Source organism: Colobus angolensis, unplaced genomic scaffold (genome assembly GCF_000951035.1).
Source record: "Colobus angolensis palliatus isolate OR3802 unplaced genomic scaffold, Cang.pa_1.0 Scaffold152, whole genome shotgun sequence".
Taxonomy (NCBI): Eukaryota; Metazoa; Chordata; class Mammalia; order Primates; family Cercopithecidae; genus Colobus; species Colobus angolensis.
The window spans coordinates 1,509,560-1,533,366 of NW_012114622.1; the positions used below are offsets into that span (position 1 = coordinate 1,509,560).

The 23,807-nt window shown below is 34.0% G+C and overlaps 1 protein-coding gene across 1 annotated transcript in view; it reads right to left on the reverse strand.

Moving 5' to 3' along the window:
• The window catches only part of KIF18A (kinesin family member 18A), an 86,378-nt gene that overhangs the window by 51,391 nt on the left and 11,180 nt on the right, over window positions 1-23,807 (reverse strand). Inside the window, exons 3-10 of the mRNA XM_011936322.1 lie at window positions 21,620-21,777; window positions 18,691-18,795; window positions 17,926-18,036; window positions 15,515-15,712; window positions 11,646-11,822; window positions 9,695-9,769; window positions 9,385-9,497; window positions 3,540-3,702 (exon numbers count right to left, since the gene is read on the reverse strand). Coding sequence (XP_011791712.1) covers window positions 3,540-3,702; window positions 9,385-9,497; window positions 9,695-9,769; window positions 11,646-11,822; window positions 15,515-15,712; window positions 17,926-18,036; window positions 18,691-18,795; window positions 21,620-21,777 — 1,100 coding nt within the window. The remainder of the gene's footprint in view (window positions 1-3,539; window positions 3,703-9,384; window positions 9,498-9,694; window positions 9,770-11,645; window positions 11,823-15,514; window positions 15,713-17,925; window positions 18,037-18,690; window positions 18,796-21,619; window positions 21,778-23,807) is intronic.

Genomic DNA, 23,807 nt, shown 5'->3' on the forward strand with positions numbered 1-23,807 from the left:
GGAACATCACACACTGGGGCCTGTTGTGGGGTGGGGGGAGGGGGGATGGCATTAGGAGATACACCTAATGTAAATGATGAGTTAATGGGAACAGCACACCAACATGGCACATGTACACATATGTAACAAATCTGTACATTATGCGTATGTACCCTAGAACTTAAAGTATGAAAAAAAAACAAAAAAGTAATTAATCCATGCAAAGCACTTTGAAAAATGTCTGGCAAATAGTGTTCGATAATATCAGCTGTTTTTATTATTACTATTTATATGACAATCATATAGTGCCTTATCATTTTTATTATTTTTATTGCTCCAACTAGTGTGTAAATAATTGAAGGGCAAAATTCTCTTTCTTTACCTCTATTGTGTCAAGCACAAGGTTTTACATATAAACAAGTGTTCAATAAGAGTTTTGTTAAAGTTGAGATGTTAAGTCAATATCAGCTTCCTATGGCTGCATTTCTTGCCTTTTGTCAAAAAGTAAATCAGATAACTGTACATTCAAATAATTGACAATTACATAAAGGACATCTTTACAAAACTGAGAAGAATTATTACCCACTGAAGATTACTATGTAATATAAGAAGTGCTAATAATTGAAATAAACTGGGCATAGTGGTAGACACCTGTAGTCTCAGCTGCTTGGGAGTCTGAGCTACTTGGGAGGTTTGTGTGAGCCGTGGCGCAAGACCTCATCTCCAAAAATAAAATACAGTAAACATAAAAAATAAAGAAAAGAAGAAAAACATCTTAAAAATTTGAAATAAAATATATAATTCTTATATAATATGGTACTATTTCAGAAATTTGTTTAGCAAGCATATGAAAGAAGTTCACAACAACAAACTGATAAATTAATCCAATGAGATATTGTTATTTGGAAGTCATTGCATTTATCAAAGAATACTGGCAACAATTTGAAGTTCATGAAAGTGAAAATACAAATATAGCAGCAATATATAAATTCAAAGAAATAAATTCAGTTTCCTTTCTGCCTTAAAAGAACGTGAGGAACATCTTAAATGCATCTCACAACATAAAATTGAAAAGAAAATTTCATTAAGGCATAAAACAGTAAATATATTACTAATTTGATAATATAGTTTAATAACTACTGACAAACTGCTATCAATGATACATTACTGAAAGCTTTATGGTTAATTTCCAGTATAGCATATCTTTCCCATTTCATAGGCTAAGAAAAAACTAAAGTGTTAGCTTTGAAAAGCACTCTTTAAAATTTGACAGCTTCTGGACATTAAGAAAAGGAAAATTTTTCTATATAATTATTACTTCTGTGAAAGTAGGAAAAGAAGAAAACACGTTTGGGGTGGTAGTTTGAGAGGAATGGGCAATTATTTATAAGATAAAGCTTTTTAATAAGTAGTATTTGAATATCATATGTCTATGCAATTAAATTACATAAAATACATAAAAATACAAAGAAACTCATCACCAATGAATATTAAAAGTAGGGAGAACTGTCAGCATTTTCAAAATATTTATTTTTCTGATCTTTGGTGCTCCATAGTTTCACAAGTTTAGGTATATATTTATCTTATACTGCTTAGAACTCATGCTTCTTGAATTTACATCTTATTAGTTCTACATAATTCTCAACCATAAATTTTTGCATATTGCTCTTTTTCACTAAATATCTCCTTCTGAAATGCCTATTAGATGAATGTATGACTTTTCTTCTTGTTACATTAAGTCTATCCTTTATATAACAACATCTTGTCCACATGTGTTATCTTTATCCTGCATTTGGTGTAATTTTCTCATATCTGTCTCCCAGTTCATGTAAAAAAGCATAAACATAAGAGCATAGGTTCTAGCATTGGCATGCTACAGATAAAATCAGAACTCAGCACCTACGAGCTGTGTCACCTTGGACAAAATAACTTGTATTTTGGTTTCCTCATTATTATTATTAGGACAATATTACTAAATATTTCATGGGGTTTTCTGAGAATTAAAAGAGTGTATGTAAAGTGCTCTAACATTTTCTGGTATTGTATCAATATGGCGAGGCTTTAATTTTAATGAATAAATCTTTAATTTCTGAAAGTTTCATGTGTTTTTTCCTCACAGTTGAATGTTCTTTTTTTGTGGTGTTTTTATCTTTGATTCCTTTATCTTTGTTCATTCTTATAGCTTCTATTAGATTGCTCTAGTATCTAAAGATTTCAGAGTTCTGTCATATTTGCTGAGAGTACTGAATCTTGTCTAGAGTAAATTATGTCTCCATGTGTTTTGTAATTTTGGATGGTGAGTTCATTAGTGGCTAGAGTTGAGAATCTGTTTCTCTTAAGAGGCTGATTTTTGCATTGCTTCTGCCAGGTTTTCTAGTGGTATCATTGGTTTGATAACATTGTGCATTTTAATTGACCAACTTTAGGGGTTTTCCAAACAAAATACATGGGTTGTAATAATCTAAACCTCAATCATTGTTAAAAGCACGCCTATAAAGGTAGTGTTCAAATGATTTTTTTTTTCTTACCCCAGGCATGGTTACTTGGGGTAAGAAAAGCAACCATCCTTGCCAACTGTGATGGTTGGCAAGAATTTTTTTTTCCTGATATACTCCTAGTATAAAGGATATAGACCTCTGAAATTTCAGGCTCTAGATAGGAGCTCTCATTTCTAACTCACTGTCTCCTTTGGGTCTCTTATCTAAGTAGAAATGTACATCAAAGGTAGAATAGTGGGAGTGGTCTGTGTATGGAGGGGAGAGGACAGTATATTATTGTATTAAAAAAAACAGTAAAACTGATTAAATGTTTGGTCTGCTTTTCATTAGGCCCCTGCGCTCGCACATTTAACAATTTCAACGATAAAATTCTTCTCTGACAACAAAAATCTCCAGTTGGTCTAAGTTGTAAGCTACTGCCTGCATCCTGCTTCTATTGATACACTGCTTCTATTGCTCTACCTTTAGTAACTGGCTGTCCCTGAGTGGGTAAACTTCGTGTTAAAAGTTCCATAAAATGCCCAGAAAAACAACAGTTGTAACTGAGATTCTGTTGTTTTTGTTTGTTTGTTCCCTTTTTGTTACTGACATCCAGGAATTAAAATTTCTTTTTTGTGCACTTAACTATGTATTTAAAAAAATGTTTGCTACATTTCCTTCAACATTTCCAGATGTCTGTAAAGAATGGGTGAGTAAGTAGCTTGACTATCAAATTTCTAGAGTTAGAAGTACCCCCACCAGGCTGGGCATGGTGGCTCACGCCTGTAATCCCAGCACTTTGGGAGGCTGAGGCGGGCGGATCACCTGAAGTCAGGTGTTCAAGACAAGCATGGCCAACATGGTGAAACACCATCTCTACTAAAAACACAAAAATTAGCTGGGCATAGTGGCACATGCCTGTAATACCAGGTACTTGGGAGGCTGAGGCAGGAGAATTGCTTAAATCCACAAGGCAGAGGTTGCAGGGAGCTGAGGTCGCACCACTGCACTCCAGCCTGGGCAACACAGGAAGCCTCCATGTTTTTATACTGCCTAAAATTTAATTAGAAAATTGTTAATTACCTTTTCTACTTTGTCTTCAGAACACATCATTTCTATTTGTTTATGGCACTGTTGTTGGTAGAATGATTTAAGTTCATTCTCTTTAAGTAACATTTCCAACTTCAGATATTCTTGTCTAATTTCTTCTCGATTCTGGAACAAGCAGTTCAGGATTTCTTGAAACCTACCAAAATTAAAACACATTACAGAATCTCACTAATTTTGTAACAAATCATACAAAGTTTACTTAAAAGAAATGCATAAACAAAGGAATATATGTAATTCACAGAACTACACTCAATGATAAACAGCAAGTAAGTAAAAATGACTATTTCCTATTATAAAAGATGTTTAGAAAAAGTTATTAACTTTACTTCTACTACATTAGGTTTTTCTCTTTCTCGCCCAATGAAGATCATGTTGCTGAAAGATATGGGCATCATAAGGTGTCTGGTATTGCTAACATACTGCATTTTGTCTATGCTTACATCTATATGTAATCCAACTGCTTAGCAAAAATAAAATAATTTTTGTTTGTCGGAAAAGGATGACAACCTGGGCGTGCACTATCCAAATTCACAAGGCCCTATTAGCAACACAGCATTATGTGTTGTTTTGGTGTTGGCTCACCGTGAAAGAACAAGCAGTAGGAGGCATAATCATATGGTGCCTCCATGGTCCCCTAGGGAAAGTGACAGAGCCAGTTTTTAGCTTCAGAATTTGTTATAGTGAAAACAGACCATACGGTTAGGTACCCCCTACAGCCTGGCTAAGAATCAACTGACACTTCCAGGACTCAAAACATCCAAGTTTATAATGTGGTAAACCTAGAAAAGCTGCTGCAGTGTGCTTCCTCCTAAGGGCAATATAGGTCTAGAATATCAAAGATGAAGAGTTTGATTCAGATTTCCAAATGACCACAGACTTCAAGCTGATTAAATTTTATGAAAATTCTGGATAGAACCTGCAATCCTGTATCCTTCTGGGTCAGTAGAACACTGGTCAGTGCAATATTTTAATTTTTTAAAGTATATTCATGGTTTTAAGTCATAGATCAGCTCTGAGGTACAATAACAGTATAAACATTCATAACTGTGAAGACTTTAAAATAAAGTAAAATCAAGTACATGCATTTAAAAATAAATGTTCTAAACTGGCCAGAATTTAAGATACACTCATAAAGATCAGTGGTAAAAACACTGCCAATTTACGTCAGTAGTTCTTAATGAAACTCTATTGGGAATGAATATAAGCCACAAAACACTGACTTTACTGCAGTTTTGTCAAACTGATAAATATTTCATAGAAAATATGTACAGACATTGTGATTTCGTTGTATTATATTACACCAATGGTAATGCCAGTAAATGAGTTGATAAGTTATCTTTAGCTTATACTTAAAGATCATTTCTTAGTTTTTCTATAACTTTTTATTCAAGGACAAAGTTAAATATTTGTCAATTTTGTGGTCTAGACTTATTTTAGTTGGTAGTGTTCACTGATTAGGATGGAAGGAAGGGAATTAGTATCAAAGGTTTCTAGAGAGCTCCTTAACAACAACAATAAAATTTTCATTTTAAAACTGAAAGAGTTCTAAGCAAACATGCAAGTTAAAAGTATCTGCACCAATATTTTTAGGTACTACAAAATGAATATTAAACTCCACAATTTTATGGGTATAGTCATAAGTGAAGTTTTATAATTACTCTTTATAAAAGAACAATTGTGTTTTCTTTCTATGATTTCCTTTTGAGAATTACATTTCCAAATAGCTTTGATAGACAGAAAATACTGTAGATTCTTCCTTTTATCTGTTTAAACGTCATAAAAATGTTATAACAAAAGACACTTTGAAAATTCATGGCGTTAAAAAAGTCCCAAGTAACAGTATGATAGATACAATAAAGGATATTTCATACATTTATTTCAAAAGGCAGTAATTTTTAGGGGAAATGACAAAGGTTATTTGGTACATAATTTTATCATTACCTTCTTCATAAATACAAGTAACTTACTTAACATATTGCCAGAATTAAAATCAAAGTTTTTATTGTTGGTCAAAGGCCAGGTTGAAATATGAAAAACATCCAAATACTTATTTCATAGCTCAGGCCCTTCCCTCCTGAAAGGAGGGCCTTACCAGAGAGAAAGGTTCAATGATTTAAAGCCATCAACTCCAGAAAAGTTTACTAATCTGTAAGGTTTTAATTGGTATAGAGTTGGTTAAGCAGTGCTAAGTAATTTTACGGAATCAGTTACTACAAATTTGAGAAGCTGGTGAATTCTAATAGATATCCAATTACATGAGGACTGCTCCCACATTTAATCAACAAAATGAAATAACAACAACTAATGATACTATATCAGAGTTAAAAGTTTTCTTTGATGAGATGAAAAACCAGAAATCATTTTTACTTATTTCTTAAGCAATACTGTAAAATATTTTATATAAAACTTCAACACACAAATGCAACTTAAAACAATTATAGCTGGATCATGTCTGACAGCCACTTTTGACTATAATCTTGTTTTCCTTATATATACCGAGACACTTTCTACTAATTCTAGAGCTCCAAAACAGTATGAATAATCATTGGTTTAAGTTGTAGTTGGTTTCTCACACTAATAACAGATAACTGGTTCTGGAGAATGTCAAGTAAGTTTACCTTTACTCAACTTTAATCAAAGTCAAACAGATTCCTTTACTACAGGTTTTCTCAAAGCCTTTAATAAGCTGATGTACTTTGGAAGTCTCCTAGATTCCTTATGGAGTAATTTCCAAACTTGTTTAATACAGGAATTCCTTATTGTCTTCCTAGAAGTACTCAAAATTAACATCTTGATCCAGTGTCTGGATGGTCAATTTGGAAAACTGTCTTAGCTACTTGAGGAAAAAGTACTTTTGCATACTATATTACTAACTGCTTTGTTTTTAAAAATTTACCTGCTAAGAAGCTTACTAGAAACCTCTCAAAATTCTGTATTGGTTTATATCACTGAGAGGTGTTCATTCAAATAATTACCCATTTAGGCTCAATAAGCAGATTAAATAAGCTATAGAGAGTTAAAAAATGAAGAATAGATTTACATGAAATATATAAATAATGATTATGTCAGAAAAGAACAACATAGGCACCACTAAAATTAAACTAAGTTTACAGGTGACACAACTGGTGTTGTCTCCACTATCTTATACCTAAGTTCTGGTTCTCTTCAATATCTGTAAAATAAAAACTAAATTTACTTGATCTACAAAGTGTGAAATGTAAAGAGAAATCACTGACTTCTTGAATTCAGTTGAGAATATTTATACAGGCATACCTTCTTTTATTGTGCTTTGCATACGCTGCTTTTTTGTTTTTTTAACAAATTGAAGGTTTGTGGCAATCTTGCTGTGAGCAAGTCTATAAGCATCATTTTTCCTACAGCATGAGCTTACAGTATCACATTTTGGCAATTCTTGAAATATTTTAAACTTTTTCATTATTACATATCTGTTATGGTGATTTGTGACCAGTGATCTTTGATGTTACTATTGTAATTGCTTTAGAATGTCACAAACTGTGCCCATATAAGACAGTAAACTTAATCAAGTATTGTGTGTGCTCTGACTATTCCACTGACTGGCTGTTTCCCTCCCTCTCCTCAGCCCTCCCTACTCTTTGAAACACATTGAAATTGGGCAAATAATTACTCTAAAATGGCCTCTAAGTGTTCAAGTGAAAGGAAGAGTTAGTTGCATGTCTCTTATTTTAAATCAAAAGCTAGAAATTACTAAGCTATAAGCTTCCTTATAAAGGAAGGCTTGTAGAAAGCCAAGATAGGCTAAAAGCTAAGTCTCTTGCACAAAACATTTAGCCAAGTTGTGAATGCAAAGGAAAAATTCTTGAAGGAAATTAAAAGTACTACTCCAGTGAACACACACACTAAGAAAGTGAAACAGCCTTATTGCTGATATGGAAAAAGTTTCAATGGTCTGGATAGATTAAACTAGCGAGAACATTCCTTTAAGTCAAAGCCTAATCCAGAGCAAGCCTTCTAAATCTGTTCAATTCTGCAAAGGCTGAGAGAGGTGAGGAAGTTGCAGAGGAAAACTTTGAAACTAGCAGGTGCTGGTTCATAGAGTTTAAGAAAAAAAGCCTTCTCTAGAACATAAAAGTCTAGGTAAAGCAGCAAGTGCTGATGTAGAAGTTGCAGCAAGTTATCCAGAAAATTTAGCCAAGATCACTGATGAAGGTGGCTACACTAAACAACAGGTTTTCAAGATAGACAAAACAGCCTTTTATTGAAACAATATGCCATCTAGGACCTTCAGATCTAGAGAGAAGTAAATACCTACTTTCAAAGTTTTAAAGAACAGGCTGACTCTCTTGTCAGGGGCTTTTGCAGCTGGTGACTTTAAGTTGAAGTCAATGTTCATTTACCATTTACAAACATCCTAGGGCCCCTATGAAATATACTAAATCTAACTCTGCTTGTGCTCTATAAACGGAATAACAAAGCGTAGAGGACAGCATATCTGTTTACTGAATATTTTAAGCCCACTGTTGAGACCTATTGCTCAGAAAAAAATATTCCTTTCAAAATACTAATGCTCACTGACAATACACCTGGTCCCTCAGGAGTTCTGATGGAGATGTATGAGAAGATTAATGTTTTCAGGTCTGCTAACTGAACACCCAGTCTGCAGCTCATGGATCATGCAATTTTGACTTTTGTGTCTTCTTATTTAGGAAATACATTTTGTAGGGCTATAGCTGCTATAGATTCTTTCTTTCATGGATCGTGCTTCTCTGATGGATCTAGGCAAAATAAATTGAAAAGCTTCTGAAAAGAATTTGCCATTGTAGATGCCATTAAGAACATTTGTGATATGTGTAAGGAGGTCAAAACATCAACATTAATAGGAATTTGGAGGAAGTTGATTCCAATCCTCATGGATAACTATGAGGGGTTCAAGATTTCAGTGAAGAAAGTAACTGCAGATGTGGTGTACATGAAAGAGAACTAGATTTAGAAAGTGGAGCCTTTAGGCTTCAGACGTCATATCTTCAGATGTGACTGAATTGCAGCAATCTCATGATTAAACTTGAAGAAATGAAGAGCTGCTTTTATGGATAACCAAAGAAAACAGTTTCTTGAGAAAGTTTACCACCTATTCCTTATAAAGGTGCTATATACATTGAAATAACAAAGGATTTAGAATATGACATGAATTAGCTGATAGAGCAGTGGCAAGGTTTGAAAGGATTGTTTCAAAATTTTAAAGAAGTTCTACCGTGGGTAAAATGCTATCAAAGAGCATCACATACTACAGATAAATCTCTAATGAAAGGATGAGTCAATCTATGCAGTAAACTTCATTGTTGCCTTATTTTCAGAAATTGTCACAGCCACTCCAACTTGCAGCAACCATTACTCTTACTAGTCAGCAGCCATAAACATTGAGGGAAGACCTCCACCAGCAAAAAGATTATGACTTGCTGAAGGTTCAGATTATCATTAGCATGTTTTAGCAATAAAGTATTTTTAAAATTAAAGCAAGGTCATTATCTTTTCAGACATAACACTATTGCACACTTAATAGACTATAGCATAGTGTAAACATGATTTTTATATGTACTGGAAAACCAAAACATTTTTGTGACTCATTTTATTATGATATTTCATTTATTGCAGTGGTCTGGAGAACTAAATCTGCAATATCTCTGAGTCAAGCTTGTTATGTATGTATGTATATATGAAATTATAAACATACATATGTAGGTACATATAAAAGACATAACAAAAGATAATTAATATAAAATATTTAACAAAATTTTAAAACAATAAATACCTCAAAATTAGATCTTAATGTAATATTTACCTTTCAATTTCTTTTTCCTGAGGGTTTGAAATCATTAACTTTGCTTTGTCATTTTCATTAGCGAAGGCTTTCTGTTCTTCATAGGCTTTTAATTTTTCTTTTAACAATAAAATCTAGTAGAGAGAATCACTAGTTAAAATACAAAATAAGTCATTTACATGGCCACAGCCAAATTTTAGCTGTAAAAAATAACTGAATTAACCAGATTTTAATTTTAACAGAAAAATATACTAAATTTTTGGACAATTAAGATTATAAAATTCTATAAATGAAGAACTGAGCAAGACTAGCATAAAATGTAAAGACATACCTCTGCCTTCTGCTCATTACAGATCTTTACATATTGAGTTATATGATTATTGACATTAAGAACATTGCTCTTCAACTGTTGAAAGATAGAAATTATGATTGTTTATAGAGAGATAATCACATAGATAAATACATGAATAAAATGACATTGTATTTTCATTGAGTTCTATGAATTCAGAATTTGTGACAATTATGCTCATGTTTAAAATCTATGACAAGAGGATCTGCTGCTGAGCACATTAATAATATAAATAAAATTATAAAGAAATTACTTTATTGAGAAAAGGTATTTATAAGCATGTAATCACAATACAATAAAATTCCCTACATTCTTCTTCCTTTGACTTCTAAGAAATGCAGAGATAGTTTTTCATGCTACTCTTTCAGGAATTCAATTAGTTTTCACTTAGTTCTTACTATATTTTAACATTTTTATCATAGTATGGGCCCCTTGACATTTATGGTATAGTAGAGAGAATATGAAACATATAAATCCAAATACTTGATATTGAGACCTTGCCTACTTCTCACTTAACCTGACTTAGAATTCTAACTGTTTGATGTTTGGGTTACTCATCTGTAAAGTGGAGCTAAGAATTCATTCTTCAAGGGGCTAGTGTAAGGGCTACATGAAAATCGTGTGTTAGAAACCTTTCCGTATACCCATATAGTATGATCTTTTAGAATTAATTATATAAAGAGCCTGGGAATATTTTTCTTAAGATGACAATAACATGCTCAACTTCAGACACTTAAGGAGAGTGGCAAAGGGGAAAGGGAAAAGAGGAGGAGTCATCACAACAGCTTAACTCTATGTTTTTTCAACCCTGATATATTATAATTTTAAACATACATGTTTTGATATGCATTTTTTTTTTTTTTTGAGACAGAGTCTTGCTCTATCACCCAGGCTGGATTACAGTGGCTGGATCTCAGCTCATTGCAAGCTCCGCTTCCCAGGTTTACGCCATTCTCCTGCCTCAGTCTCAGGAGTAGCTGGGACTACAGGCGCCCGCCACCTCGCCCGGCTAGTTTTTTTTGTATTTTTTTTAGTAGAGATGGGGTTTCACCGTGTTGGCCAGGATGGTCTCGATCTCCTGACCTTGTGATCCGCCCATCTCGGCCTCCCAAAGTGCTGGGATTACAGGCTTGAGCCACTGTGCCCGGCCGATATACATGTTTTTAAGTACACCACGTATTTGGCAAAAATACTAACGTTAACCAATTACTATTATATTTCTGGAGAAATACAGAGATTGCTACATCAACATAATGAATGTGGACTATAAATTATGTAGAAAAGACTTTTTTAAAAATAAGCTTTATACCTATGTTACAGATGAAATAATAGGCTTGGAAAGATTAACATATCCAAGATTTTCAGGTAGAAAGTTTTGGTTCTCAGCGAAAGCAGAGCATCATCCTGGGCTGCAACAAATGTGTTAAAGTTTTGACTGATTACTCCAAGGTGTCATCCAAATACAATATGCCATGACATGAAAGAGGTTAGGAAGAAAGCCACCTGGGCGAGGTGGCGCGCGCCTGTAGTCCCAGCTACTCTGGAGGCTGAGGCTGGAGAATGGCGTAAACTCGGGAGGTGGAGCTTGCAGTGAGCTGAGATCCGGCCACTGCACTCCAGCCCGGGCGACAGAGCGAGACTCCGTCTCAACAACAACAACAACAACAACAACAACAACAACAACAACAACAACAACAAGTACCTAGTACCCAAAAGATCGAATCATAGTATCTACTTTATATATATAATAAGATGCTTTATGCTTTAACTGTCTACATTAATGTTCAACTAAGCAGGTTAGCAAAGAGCCTTCTAACCCTCAGCTGCCTAACTCATTATGTAGAAACATAACCCTAATTAATACTTTCATTAGAATTATAAAAATCATATGCAGCCAATACCTTCAAAACAAAGGCAGAGTAAACAGACTTACGGAAGATTTAATGTCCTTTGCACGGTTAGCATACTTAAGAGTGTTATATGTGTCATCGTAGAATAAAGAGGAAGGACTAACAGCAGCTATCATTATAGTTTGACAGTTTCCTCCAAGAGAATCCTTTAACAAGCGAGTAAGCTTACTATTTCTGTAAGGGATATGCTGATTCTTTCTCTGAAAGTACAAAAAAGAAGAGACCTAATGTCATTTTCCACATTTAAATGCAAACCTGCTACGACTTTTAACACTTCACTGTGGGCAGAGGATTACCGATGGGCCGAGGCAAGAGACTGAAGGCACAAACTGTTTCAGTATAATAAAGAAAATAGTTAGAATAAGAATAGTCATAATACAACTTAGATATAGAGATGATCATGGACAATTATCAATCATTATTATAAACATTATTAATCATTAGCTTTTAATATTACTCTTTGTTGCATTACTAATATAACCTAGGAATAACTGGTGGGTGTAGGGTCAGGTGCTGAAGGGACATTGTGAGAAGTGACCTAGAAGGCAAGAGGTGAGCCTTCTATCACGCCCGCATAAGGGCTGCTTGAGGGCTCCTTGGTCAAGCGGTAGTGCCAGTGTCTGGGAAGACACCCATTACTTAGCAGAACGTGAAAGGGAGTCTCCTTTCCTTGGAGGAGTCAGGGAACACTCTGCTCCACCAGCTTCTTGTGGAAGGCTGGATATTATCCAGGCCTGCCTGCACTCATCCAGAGGCCTAAACCCCTCCCTGTGGTGCTGTGCTTCAATAGTCATGCTCCTTGTCCACTTTCATGTTCCTCCCATACTCCTGGTTCCTCTTTGAAGTTCATAGTAGATAGAGATAGAAGAAATAGTGAAAGTCTTAAAGTTTGATCTTTCTTATAAGTGCATAGAAGAAAACACTGACGTATGCTGCCATCTCTCTGTTTCGGCTAAGAGGGAAGGGCCCCCTGTGCTATGATCATGTGACTTGCTTCACCTTGTCAATCACTTAGAAGATTCACCCTCCTTACCCCGCCCCCTTGTCTTGTATGCAATAAATATCAGCATGCCGGGGCCACTACCGGTCTCTGCATCTTGATGGTAGTGGTCCCCCGGGGCCCAGCTGTTTTCTCTTTATCTCTTTGTCTTGTGTCTTTATTTATTACAATCTCTCCTCTCCGCACATGGGGAGAACACCCGCCAAGTCCCATAGGGCTTGACCCTACACTTCACTATAAGAACTTAATCACTACCCAATTTTGTCCAGACTTGTAATTTGTGATTGAGGTGATGACAATGAATCTTACAGGATTCAGTGAATATATGAAACAAATATTATATTTAAAAATATCTCCATCTGAATAAGTATGAACTTTAGTTCAAAATAAAATAATACATCAACATTGGTTCATTAGTTGTGATAGATGTACCATATTAATATAAAAAATTAACAATAGGGAAAACTGGGTGTGAAGCATATTTAACAAAATCTTTCTGTATCATCTTAGTAACTTTTCTGTAAATCTAAAACTATTTGAAAATGTCTATTTAAAAATATTTCCAATCATTGAAAAAAATTAAAACACAAAAGTAAACAGATGTCCTAAACAAACATACTAGAGGAATAATAAGAACTCTGCATGGCTTAGAGCTACTTCTCTCCCTAAATAACCATCTAAAAAGATATGAAATAAATTATAATTACAATGTTGCAGACATTTCTCCTGAAATCACTATAGAGTTCTAAAAGAACCTAATACTTCAAGATTTTCTTTTACCTAAAAAGAAAGAAGTAGAAGTAACAAATAAATGTTGCTAAGTTTTGTTTCCGATTTTGAAGTAACAAATAAATTTTCCAGAAAGTAAAACTTTTATATAAAAACAGATTCTTTACAATGTTAAGCTAAAAGCAACCTAATGTTATCCAACGTATATCTTTCATATTGCAGAAGAGGAAATTGAAACTAAGCATAAAGTGAAGTGGTTTGACTAGGGTCACAAAGCTGGTATTCACAGAGCTAGAAATAGGTCCCAGTTCCCCCAATTCTCAGTAGCAATATGCTTTCCACCATAGCAGTCTTTCCCAAACAGTGTGAAATATGCACTGCTGGTGCTATTTTAAGTGATTTTACATGTATAAGACATACATTAAACACTGCCTCACAAATGACTCAATAGGAGTCATTATTAAAAAATTAAAGATTAGTTCACATGGCAAAAATCTTATGAATGGCTTAAGTTTAAAAAATCTGTCTCTATATCATGTTGTCTGCTTACAAGTTTGGGATTTTAACTTAGAATATAAAAGACATCTTGCTATTGCAATCTTCATGTCATTTCAGTAAATTGCCATTTTTTTTTTTAAAACTTGCTCCAATTCTTTTAATATACTTTATTCTAAATCAAAAGGTAACATTTTGAACAATTTAACAAGCCAAAGCTTTTTTTTTTTTAATTAAATTAAAATTTTAAATTATATTTTAAGTTCTGGGATACATGTACAGAACGTGCAGGTTTCTCACATGGGTATACATGTGCCATGGTGGTTTGCTGCACCCATCAACCTGTAATCTACATTAGGTATTTCTCCTAATCCTATCCCTCCCCTAGACCCCACAGTTCCTGACAGGCCCCGCCTGGCGTGTCATGTTCTCATGGTTCAACTCCCACTTATGAGTGAGAACATGCTATGCAGTGTGTGGTTTTCTGTTCCTGTGTTAGTTTGCTGAGAATGATGGTTTCTAGCTTCATCCATGTGCCTGCAAAGGACATGACCTCATCCTTTTTCATGGCTGCATAGTATTGCATGGTATACATGTGCCACATTTTCTTTATCCAGTCTATTACTGATGGACATTTGGGTTGGTTTCAAGTCTTTGCTACTGTGAATAGTGCTGCAATAAACATAGGTGTGCATGTGTCTTTCTAGTAATGATTTATAATTCTTTGGATATATACCCCATAATGGGATTGCTGGGTCAAATGGCATTTCTGGTTCTAGATCCTTGAGGAATCGCCACACTGTCTTCCACAATGGTTGAACTAATTTATACTCCCACCACCAGTGTAAAAGCGTTCCTATTTCTCCACATCCTCTCCAGCATCTGTTGTTTCCTGACTTTTTAATGATCACCATTCTAACTGGCATGAGATGGTATCTCACTGTGGTTTTGATTTGCATTTCTGTAATGACCAGTGATGAGCTTTTTGAACAGTTTAACAAGCTAAAGCTTTCGAGGATGGTTTAACTTAAATTGCCGTATTATAACTTTTTAGAAAGGATGTCATTTTTACAAATATCTATGTTGTGTGTTCTAGGTAAGCACTTCTGGCATATGGCATATGTAAACTATTTTTAAATATGCCCAAAAGCATCTAGTAAACATTATCTTATTAGGTGATTTCATGATGTTTTATAACTTAAATTCCTCTTAAAAAAAAAAAAATCAACACCCTTTAATACTTACCCCAATTTTATACTATATAAAATACCAAACAACAGAATTTAGTTTTTCTAAAATATGGTTAGTTTGTCTTCATGCCAATTTAATTATCATGTTTGCTGTGTAGTGATCATTAAATGATCACTTTAAAAACTAAGTTCAAAGTAAGTGATGAGAATGTGCCATAAAATATTAACTATCAATCTGGTATTCATTACTTTCTATTTAACCAATTCTGATTATAAAACTGGAAATTAAAAAAGAAATAAAATCAGTTTTTTTAATACACTAGGTTTTCTGAGGTCTTTGATGTATATATTAACATTACTGATATACTCTTGAAATGTGATATATACCAGATGTTTAAAACAAAATCATATTAAATAGTATCTTTCTTATCTAGTTCAATATTTCAAACTATTTAACAAATAGACATATAATGCCTACCTTTGAATCTGCTAAGGCATTGATGACATTCCCAAGAGCTAAAAGTGATCTATTAATATTCGTGCCTTCTACAAATCGGGTCCCCTTAGCACCGGTAGTACTTGCTCGCTCAGATCCTGCCAGGTCAATGAGTGACATCTTGGCAATACGGACATTTTGATTGATACTTGCTGTTTTATCTTGTTGTCGCAAATAAATCTTTTTGAAATTACAAAATAGAAAAAAATGAGGATAAGATTTAACAAAACTAAAAGGGAAATATATATTTTAATAGAGCACAAAATCAAAATCATTTTCATTTTAAAAAACAACTGAACAAGGTATAATCTAATTGGTACTTAAGAGCACTAGAAGTAATCACTATAGCTGAGAAAAATACAAAAATGAAAAGACTTTCTATATGTGTATCAGAGGAAAAATAACTCTTGACCTGATAGAAGAACAAAACTTCCATTTGTATTCTGGTACCCCTTGAACCAGAACATAGAATTATCAGAGGTGATGGTTAGAAACACAGGTCCTATAGAAATAACATTCCTAAGAAAAAACCAAAGCTACTGGTCAGAATGCCTTGCATTTATCTGGAGATCGCCCCTCAAGACAAGTTGAATTTGAATCTTGATCCAAACTGAAGAGTACATTTATTCTAATACCCCAAACTTGTATATGTCCTAATAATTAAAATATTATATATTAAAAAAGCAGTACAGTCTTGCGTCACTTAACAACAGAGCTATGTTCTGAGAAATGCACTGTTAGGTGATTTCCTCATTGTGAAAATATCATAAATCAAACACAAGAGAAAATGATGAAATCAACAGACTTGGTAAACAGAAAGTAGCAGACTGCTTTTGGGGTAATAAGTAGGCGCACACTCTAAAATAACAATAAAAAGTAAATACATAAACCAGTAACACAGTCATTTATTACCAAGTCTTATGTACTGTATATAATTGTATGTACTATATTTTCATATAACTGGCAGTGCAGGTTCATTTACACCAACATCACCACAAACATTTGAGTAATGTGGTACGCCATGACATTACGATGAGTATGACATCACTAGATGAATAGGAACTTTTCAGCTCTGTTGTAATCTTATGGGACCACTGTTGTATATGTGGACTGTTGTCGACTGAAATGTCGTTACGTGGCACATGACTATAGTAAAGTCTACTTGTCATTTTCAACTACCTAGTAAAGCATAATATATTCAAATATTTTAAGCTACTCTGTAAGAATTATCTGAACTACATTAGGTGGAAAACAAAAGATGAGGAAGGTAAGATATTACTTAATTATAAAGCCCATTTATTAAATTTTTTATAAAGTAGGATCTAAGATATTTCAGAGACATCTCAGTTTCACAGAGAAATATTTCTCTCAAGACTATTAATAGTCGAAGAGTTAGTGGTAAGAAAAAAAAAAGATAAACGAAATTTTTGTTGACTAGGGACTATATGAATGGTTTGATTGCCTTCAATATGAATTCTTTCAACTATAACAATTTCTTTCTTATAAGAGGAATCTCAGATGGCATAATACTAAAAGAAGCTTTATATTGTCATTTGGATATTAACAGGACTAGAAACTATAAGAAATAATAGGTATTAACCTATGCTTTAGGTCTTTCTGGAATTGTATTCCTTTTTTTTTTTTTTTTTTGAGACAGAGTCTTGCTCTGTTGCTCAGGCTGGAGTGCAGTGGCCGGATCTCAGCTCACTGCAAGCTCTGCCTCCCGGGTTCACGCCATTATCCTGCCTCAGCCTCTCAAGTAGCTGGGACTACAGGCACCCGCCACCTTGACCGGCTAGTGTTTTGTATTTTTCAGTAGAGACGGGGTTTCACTGTGTTACCCAGGATGGTCTCGATCTCCTGACCTTGTGATCCGCCTGTCTCGGCCTCCCAAAGTGCTGGGATTACAGGCTTGAGCCACTGTGCCCGGCCGGAATTGTATTCCTAAAAGGTACTGTGCCAACTGAATCATACTTCCTTAAGGAATGCAACTATTTACATAGTCCTTATGGTGAAATCTTTTAAAGATGAATCAGTATATTCTCAAATTATTAGTTCTATAAGTCCAGATTTATAGAGATAAATTTTACTGCGAATATAAGATTATCTATTGAAAAGATTAAATATTTTCAGCAAAAACAAAATAACTTTTATTACTACAACTTTACTCTTCTGTATGTTTACAAAGGTAGAAATTTTCTATTTTTATTTTAAACATCTAAATTATAAATTTTCTTGGTGACAGAAACTTCTCAAAGCTACAAAGTAAGAAAAGTACTGACAAGTGAAGTCTACAGACAGATTTTTTCACATATATGAAAATGATCATTTATGAATTTAGCTTCATTTATTTTAAATTCAATTTTAAGAGTGATAGTCTAGTGGCCTCTTACTTGGAAAACAGCATGAGAACGAGAAGATGTGGCATTCATATCAGTGGGATGTTGTGTCCTGTTTTTGTTTCCATTATCCAATAAATGTAAAATTTCTTCTGAGGATTTCGGCTGGAGAAGTTTAAGCAGAAGAAAAATTTAAAAATCAGCAATATATCTTTAAATTTTTCAATAAATGTTCAAAAACAAAAATATTTAAAGGTGAAAGAAAATGTTTTCTATAAATTCAATCCTATTAAATACTGACTGTGTCTCGTCTGCTTAGTACTGTGTGTGTTTATATGAAGAATAAAAGATAAAATCTAGTTTCTCAGGAGCAGAGTCTAGTCTCTGTGTTAAATAGAATAATATGACATTAAATGTTCAAGCAGATTTTTGTAAGAAAAGCTCACTCATTGGGAGGCCAAGGCGGGCAGATTGCTTGAGCCCCGGAGTTTGAGACCAGCCTGAACAACATGGTGAAATCCTGTTTTCTACCAAAAATACAAAAATTAGCCAGTCTCATAGCCCGGTCACAAAATACATACATACATACATACATAAGTAGATTAAAATTTAAAAATGAAATATAAAAAATGCTTTTAAAAAGCTCAGTCAGTATTTTAAAACAAAATAACACTAAAAATACACCCTAATCATTTAAATTCTGCACATCATTAGTTTTTTTTTTCTCAAACAAGATGGAAACTAAGTGCATGGCTGGTGAAAATGGCTTAATAGTCACATTTGCTATTCTAATAGGGAAAAAGATGTTTATATACATACCTGGTGTAAAGTAAGTCCATGAACGACTACCCCTTTTTGGGTATCTTCCCGGACAGCAAGTGGCCCTGAATTTACTAAGAGGTCACGAATCTGTTCATTATATACCTTAAAATAAAAAGAACTGCTTTAGTATTGATGTAAAAAAAAAAAAAAAGGTGATAACATCACACATGCATTGCTGATTTAAAATTATTAGAATTTTATCCTAAAGACAAGCAGCACCTCACTTTTATTCACCTCATACCTTCAATCTCATGTTGCCATTAATTTTCTATCATTCCAGAAAATTGAAGAGTTTGATTACCTAGGTTTGAAATTGAAACTTAAAGTTGGAGTCATTATACCATCACTCAGTATTTCCGCCTTGATGACTATGGCGAAACACAGATAAGTAAGATAGCTGAAGTGCATTTTCTTATTTTCAGGAAATATAAGGAACACACGGCATTGAGAAATTCTGGGAAACTGAAATGCAGGTTGTATGAAGATGGCATGGTTCTTACTGTGGAAAATATCTGTTATTTCACAATGTCCAAGTAGTCTAAACTTTTTAAATTTTGGAGCTTAAATGTTACAGAAAACCCACACTCAAGGACAGGTGGTATTTGTTTCAATTATCCTTCAATTACATTAATTTTGACATATAATTACTAATAATAAATTTCAAAAGGAGACCCATTTGAATGATGAGGGAACTAAGGTTCTGAGAGGTTAAATGATTTGTCCATGGTCATAAAGGTATTAGCAGAGTAGGAACTGGAGCCCAGACAGCTTCACTCTATTGCATCATACTGAATACACATCTGTATTTTATATCTCTGGTCATTTTTTAAAAAGTAATTTTTATAAGTAACACACATTTCTATGTAGTACTATTGGTCTGATTTTATGAATTTATGAAAGGTATAAAGTTTATTACCTGCTAACCAAATGACAATTACAACTATTACTGACAAGATTTAAGAAAAAAAATAACAAAATTTAGTCTCTAAAAAATTATTTTGTGTTATTTCCTTCTGTGTTCTAATAAGTAGCTCATAGTGATAATTCATTGCTGGTACAATTCTTTACAAGGAATGATAGGCATTAGAATGTAGTAAACCCTTAAAAGTAGTAAAATGATAATATGAAGAAATACTTCTTAATCATATCTTTTTGATGAGCAGCAGTTTTCTATTGCTTCCCCTTATCCACTTCAATCATACCAAATCAATAATTAGAATAATTGCCCTCAAGCTGGTCTATGTATGAGACTCACTTGGGAGCATTTAAAAAACACAGATGCCTCAGACACACCCCAGACCTACTAAATTAAAATATCCAAAATGTGAGGCCTAGGCCTATTTTTAAAAAGATCTATAGGCAATTCTGGTGCATAGCTTGAGTAGAAAATCATATTATACACTGCCTTATCATTAATAATATGAAAGCAGATTAAAAGAAAAAGTAAAAATTGTGAAAATAACCAAACTTCAAAATCGTCCCAGTTATAAAAAGGATCTAAGGAAGAAATAATGAATGCTGGCACCCTCTTTTCCTAATTTGAGTTCAGAAAAATTCTTTTCACACTTAACCAAAGAAAATGAGTTTTACTTCTTTTTTATCGGTAAGTTCTAATGAAGAAATTTTTAGCAACATATATGATTTTAATCAATCTTTGGATGAAATTCTCAGTAGGAACCAAACTACAAGATGTTAATAACAGAAAATTTCTGGCACCAGAAATAAACAGGCAGTGAAATCAGGGTTTTTATGTTTCTGTACTGGTTTCTGAAACACTATTTGAATGCAAAGTTAGAGTGTCTGCCACTTAGTTGCCATTTGTGGACTATTAAGAGGGTAGAAGGCCTCAAAGAATGATGAGGCATTTCAAAAGGACACAAGAGACAACATGAAGAAGCCTCAACTAGCCAAATCTTACACAATTTGAACATACAAAAAATGATTACAGAAAGGGATTATAATATATTGAATAAAGTAAAAATGTAGGACGCTGATAAAATAAGGGGAAAACTCTTCCTTATAGTAGAAAGTCAATAAAGAAATGTACAAGAAATGATGGAATTTAAAAATCACCACTATCTACCATCATAATAGTAACTGGTTCAGTCACCAATCATCAGTGGATGCTAATACCAACACATAAAAGTTTGAGGAGTAAGGAATATTTACATTGTCTACATACATAGCACTTACTAATTGTAAATGGCAAAACAGTATCTTCGAAGTGGAGAAACTCTACAGACATCAGCATAATAAAACTGATCAAAGTTAACATTCCCAGTATGGGGACTAATCAATGGCTTAAGCCTTTTGTGATGCAGTAAGAAGTCAACATCACTTTGCTTGTGTTACTCTCAGTGCATAATCTGAATCTAATCATGACAAATCCAAACTGAGGAATTTTATGGCTGTGTCGTAAAAGACAAAACATTACAGATTAAGGAGACTAAAGAGATACAACTGAATACAATTTTCTTTTACAATAAACGGTATTAATGAAATAACTAGCAAAATCTCACTAAGATCTACAGGTAATTATATTGTATCATTGCTAATTTCCTGATTTTGGTACCTATTTAGCAGTTATTTAAAAAAAGTCCTGTTTTTACAAGTCTGCAACCTAGCTCAGAAAGAATGAAATGTATACACACACATAGAAAGCAAATGCAGTAAAATGTTAACATATGGGGGATCTGTGTGAAGGGTATCTGGAAGTTCTTTATACTATTGTTGCAACTTCTCTAAGTTTGAAATTTTGCCAGGAAAAAAAAAACCTTAACAGAAAAAGATGCATAACAAATATTCAAGACAAGGAATTTTAATGATTTTATATATTCACTGGAAAACTCTTATGTAATAAAATCATTTCAATGAATCATGTCAATGACTTCTCAAAACTATTGATTAATCTAAATTGCCAACTTACCTCCAGATATGAAACTGCAGTACTACATGTTTTCTCTTCTTTAATCTCATCCATGCATTTGTAAAGGTGTAACATTGTTAGATACATCACTCCAGGTTCATCAGCTGATCCTAGCATAGTGTGAGTCTTCCCAGCGCCAGTGGCACCATAGGCAAGTACTGAGTTTTTAAGAAAGGAATCAAAAGTCTTTGTTATGACATATAACACTATTATATCTTCTATCTAGCGGATAGTTCCATCTGGATATCCTGAACTGTATCTTTAAACCCTACAAATCCAAAATTATAGTCTTATCCTCAAAACCTGTGAATCTTACCAGAAATCTACTCTTACTCCTATATTCCTTATTCTGATAAATGGTATCACTACCCCCCCCCAACAACTACTCTTTCAAAGCAATCTTAAAATCTCCCTACAGATTAGTCTTCATCTTCCATCTTCTTTATCCTTTGCAAGTTGTAGTCATCTTTATGAAAAAGAAAGTGGAATACAATAAACCTTCTTAATTGTTCCAGGTTTATGTAAGTTCAAATTCCTCACTTTGGAATATTATAAAGCACTCAGAGGGTGCCTGCTTATTTTGCCAGTCTACTGCTTCCTTGCTGTGATCTAGGGATACTTAATTGTTCAATATTCTCAACATTTGCTGCTCCTTTCTACTCTGCTGTTTTTGTTCTGAGGAGTCCCTCTACTTGATCCAGCTGGAAAACTTCCACCTGCTTCTAAATGCTCAGCACAAATATCATTTTTCTCTGCTTTCCCTCATTGTTCTAGGCAAACACATCCACTCTTTCACTTCAGTCCTCAGTATATGCTGCATATCCACACCCCTCTCTTCTGGCATGTATCACACTGTATTTCCAATTAAGTGCTCCACCAAGGCAGAGGCCATGTATCCTTGGCACCTAACAAATAGCTTGCCACAAAGCAGATACTCGAATAAATACCAGATAGATGCCATTTATAAGATTCCTTTTTATGTTTTAGGTGAATTACTTTGTTTCCAAGATTCGATTCAGTACAAGAAAGTCATGTGTTTCTCCAAATGTATAAAAAATCCACTCTGTGGGTCAGGCTTGGTGGCTCATCCCTACAAGCCCAGTACTTTGGACAGCTAAGGTCCAAAGGATTGCTTGAGCCCAGGAGTTTGAGAACAGCCTGGGCAACACAGTGAGACCTTGTATCCACAAAAATTTTCAAAAAATTAGCTGAGGGCAGTGGCTCATTCCTGTAGTCCAGTTATTCAGGAGGCTGAGATGGGAGGATTGCTTAAGCCCAGCAGGTTGAGACTGTAGTGAGCTGTGATTGCACCAGCGCACTCCAGCCTGGGCAACAGAGCAAGACTCCGTCAAAAAGAAAAGAGAAAAATCCACTCTGTGAATTACATATGGTAAACACCCAATACAATAATCAGTTAAGGCAATAACTTCTCATATCATTACTGGTTGAAAATATTTTTATAAATTCAATCTGTCTGCTAAACCAAATGCACAAACCACAAAAATACTTTTCAGTAGGAATCAACATGGTGTATGTTTTACTTTGTTCTATTTTATGTAAGTTAGTATATAAGGAAGATTTAAGACAGCATATTCTTAAGCTGTCTTAAAGGCAGAGTAAGAATATAAAGAAAGCCAAAAAGAAACCAAAAATTCAAGAGTACTTTGATAGAGAGTCTACTTTTTTTCTTAAGAGTTACGAAATTTTCAAAATCTCTAGAGACATATGAAGTTTCATGAATGAAGAAAAGAATATCTTCTTAAAAATGGGAATCACAGCAGTACCAATCAATAAACCACATTCCATCCTTACTTGACCAAGAGGGTATGTCTTCCATGATAAAACTGAAATGAATCACGAACAGACAGTGAAACATGTTATAGTTGTGAGCTGTCTTGGGGAAAATGTCATAAATACTAATAATTACAAAAATCAGATATTAATAATGGAGTTTAGTGCCTAGTAAGCATTGAATAACTGGCCATTTTGCATCTTGGGTATCTCTCTCTTTTTTTTTTTTTTTAAGGAAATCAATGTGGCTTTCTTGAAAGGTGGAAAAAAGCACTAAAGATGCTTCTTGTGCTAACAATGGGCTAAAGGGTATGAGATAATTAACATGGGATCTTAACACTTTTACCTCCTTTCCAATTTATATTTTAGGTTCGGGGGTACAATGCAAGTTTGTTAC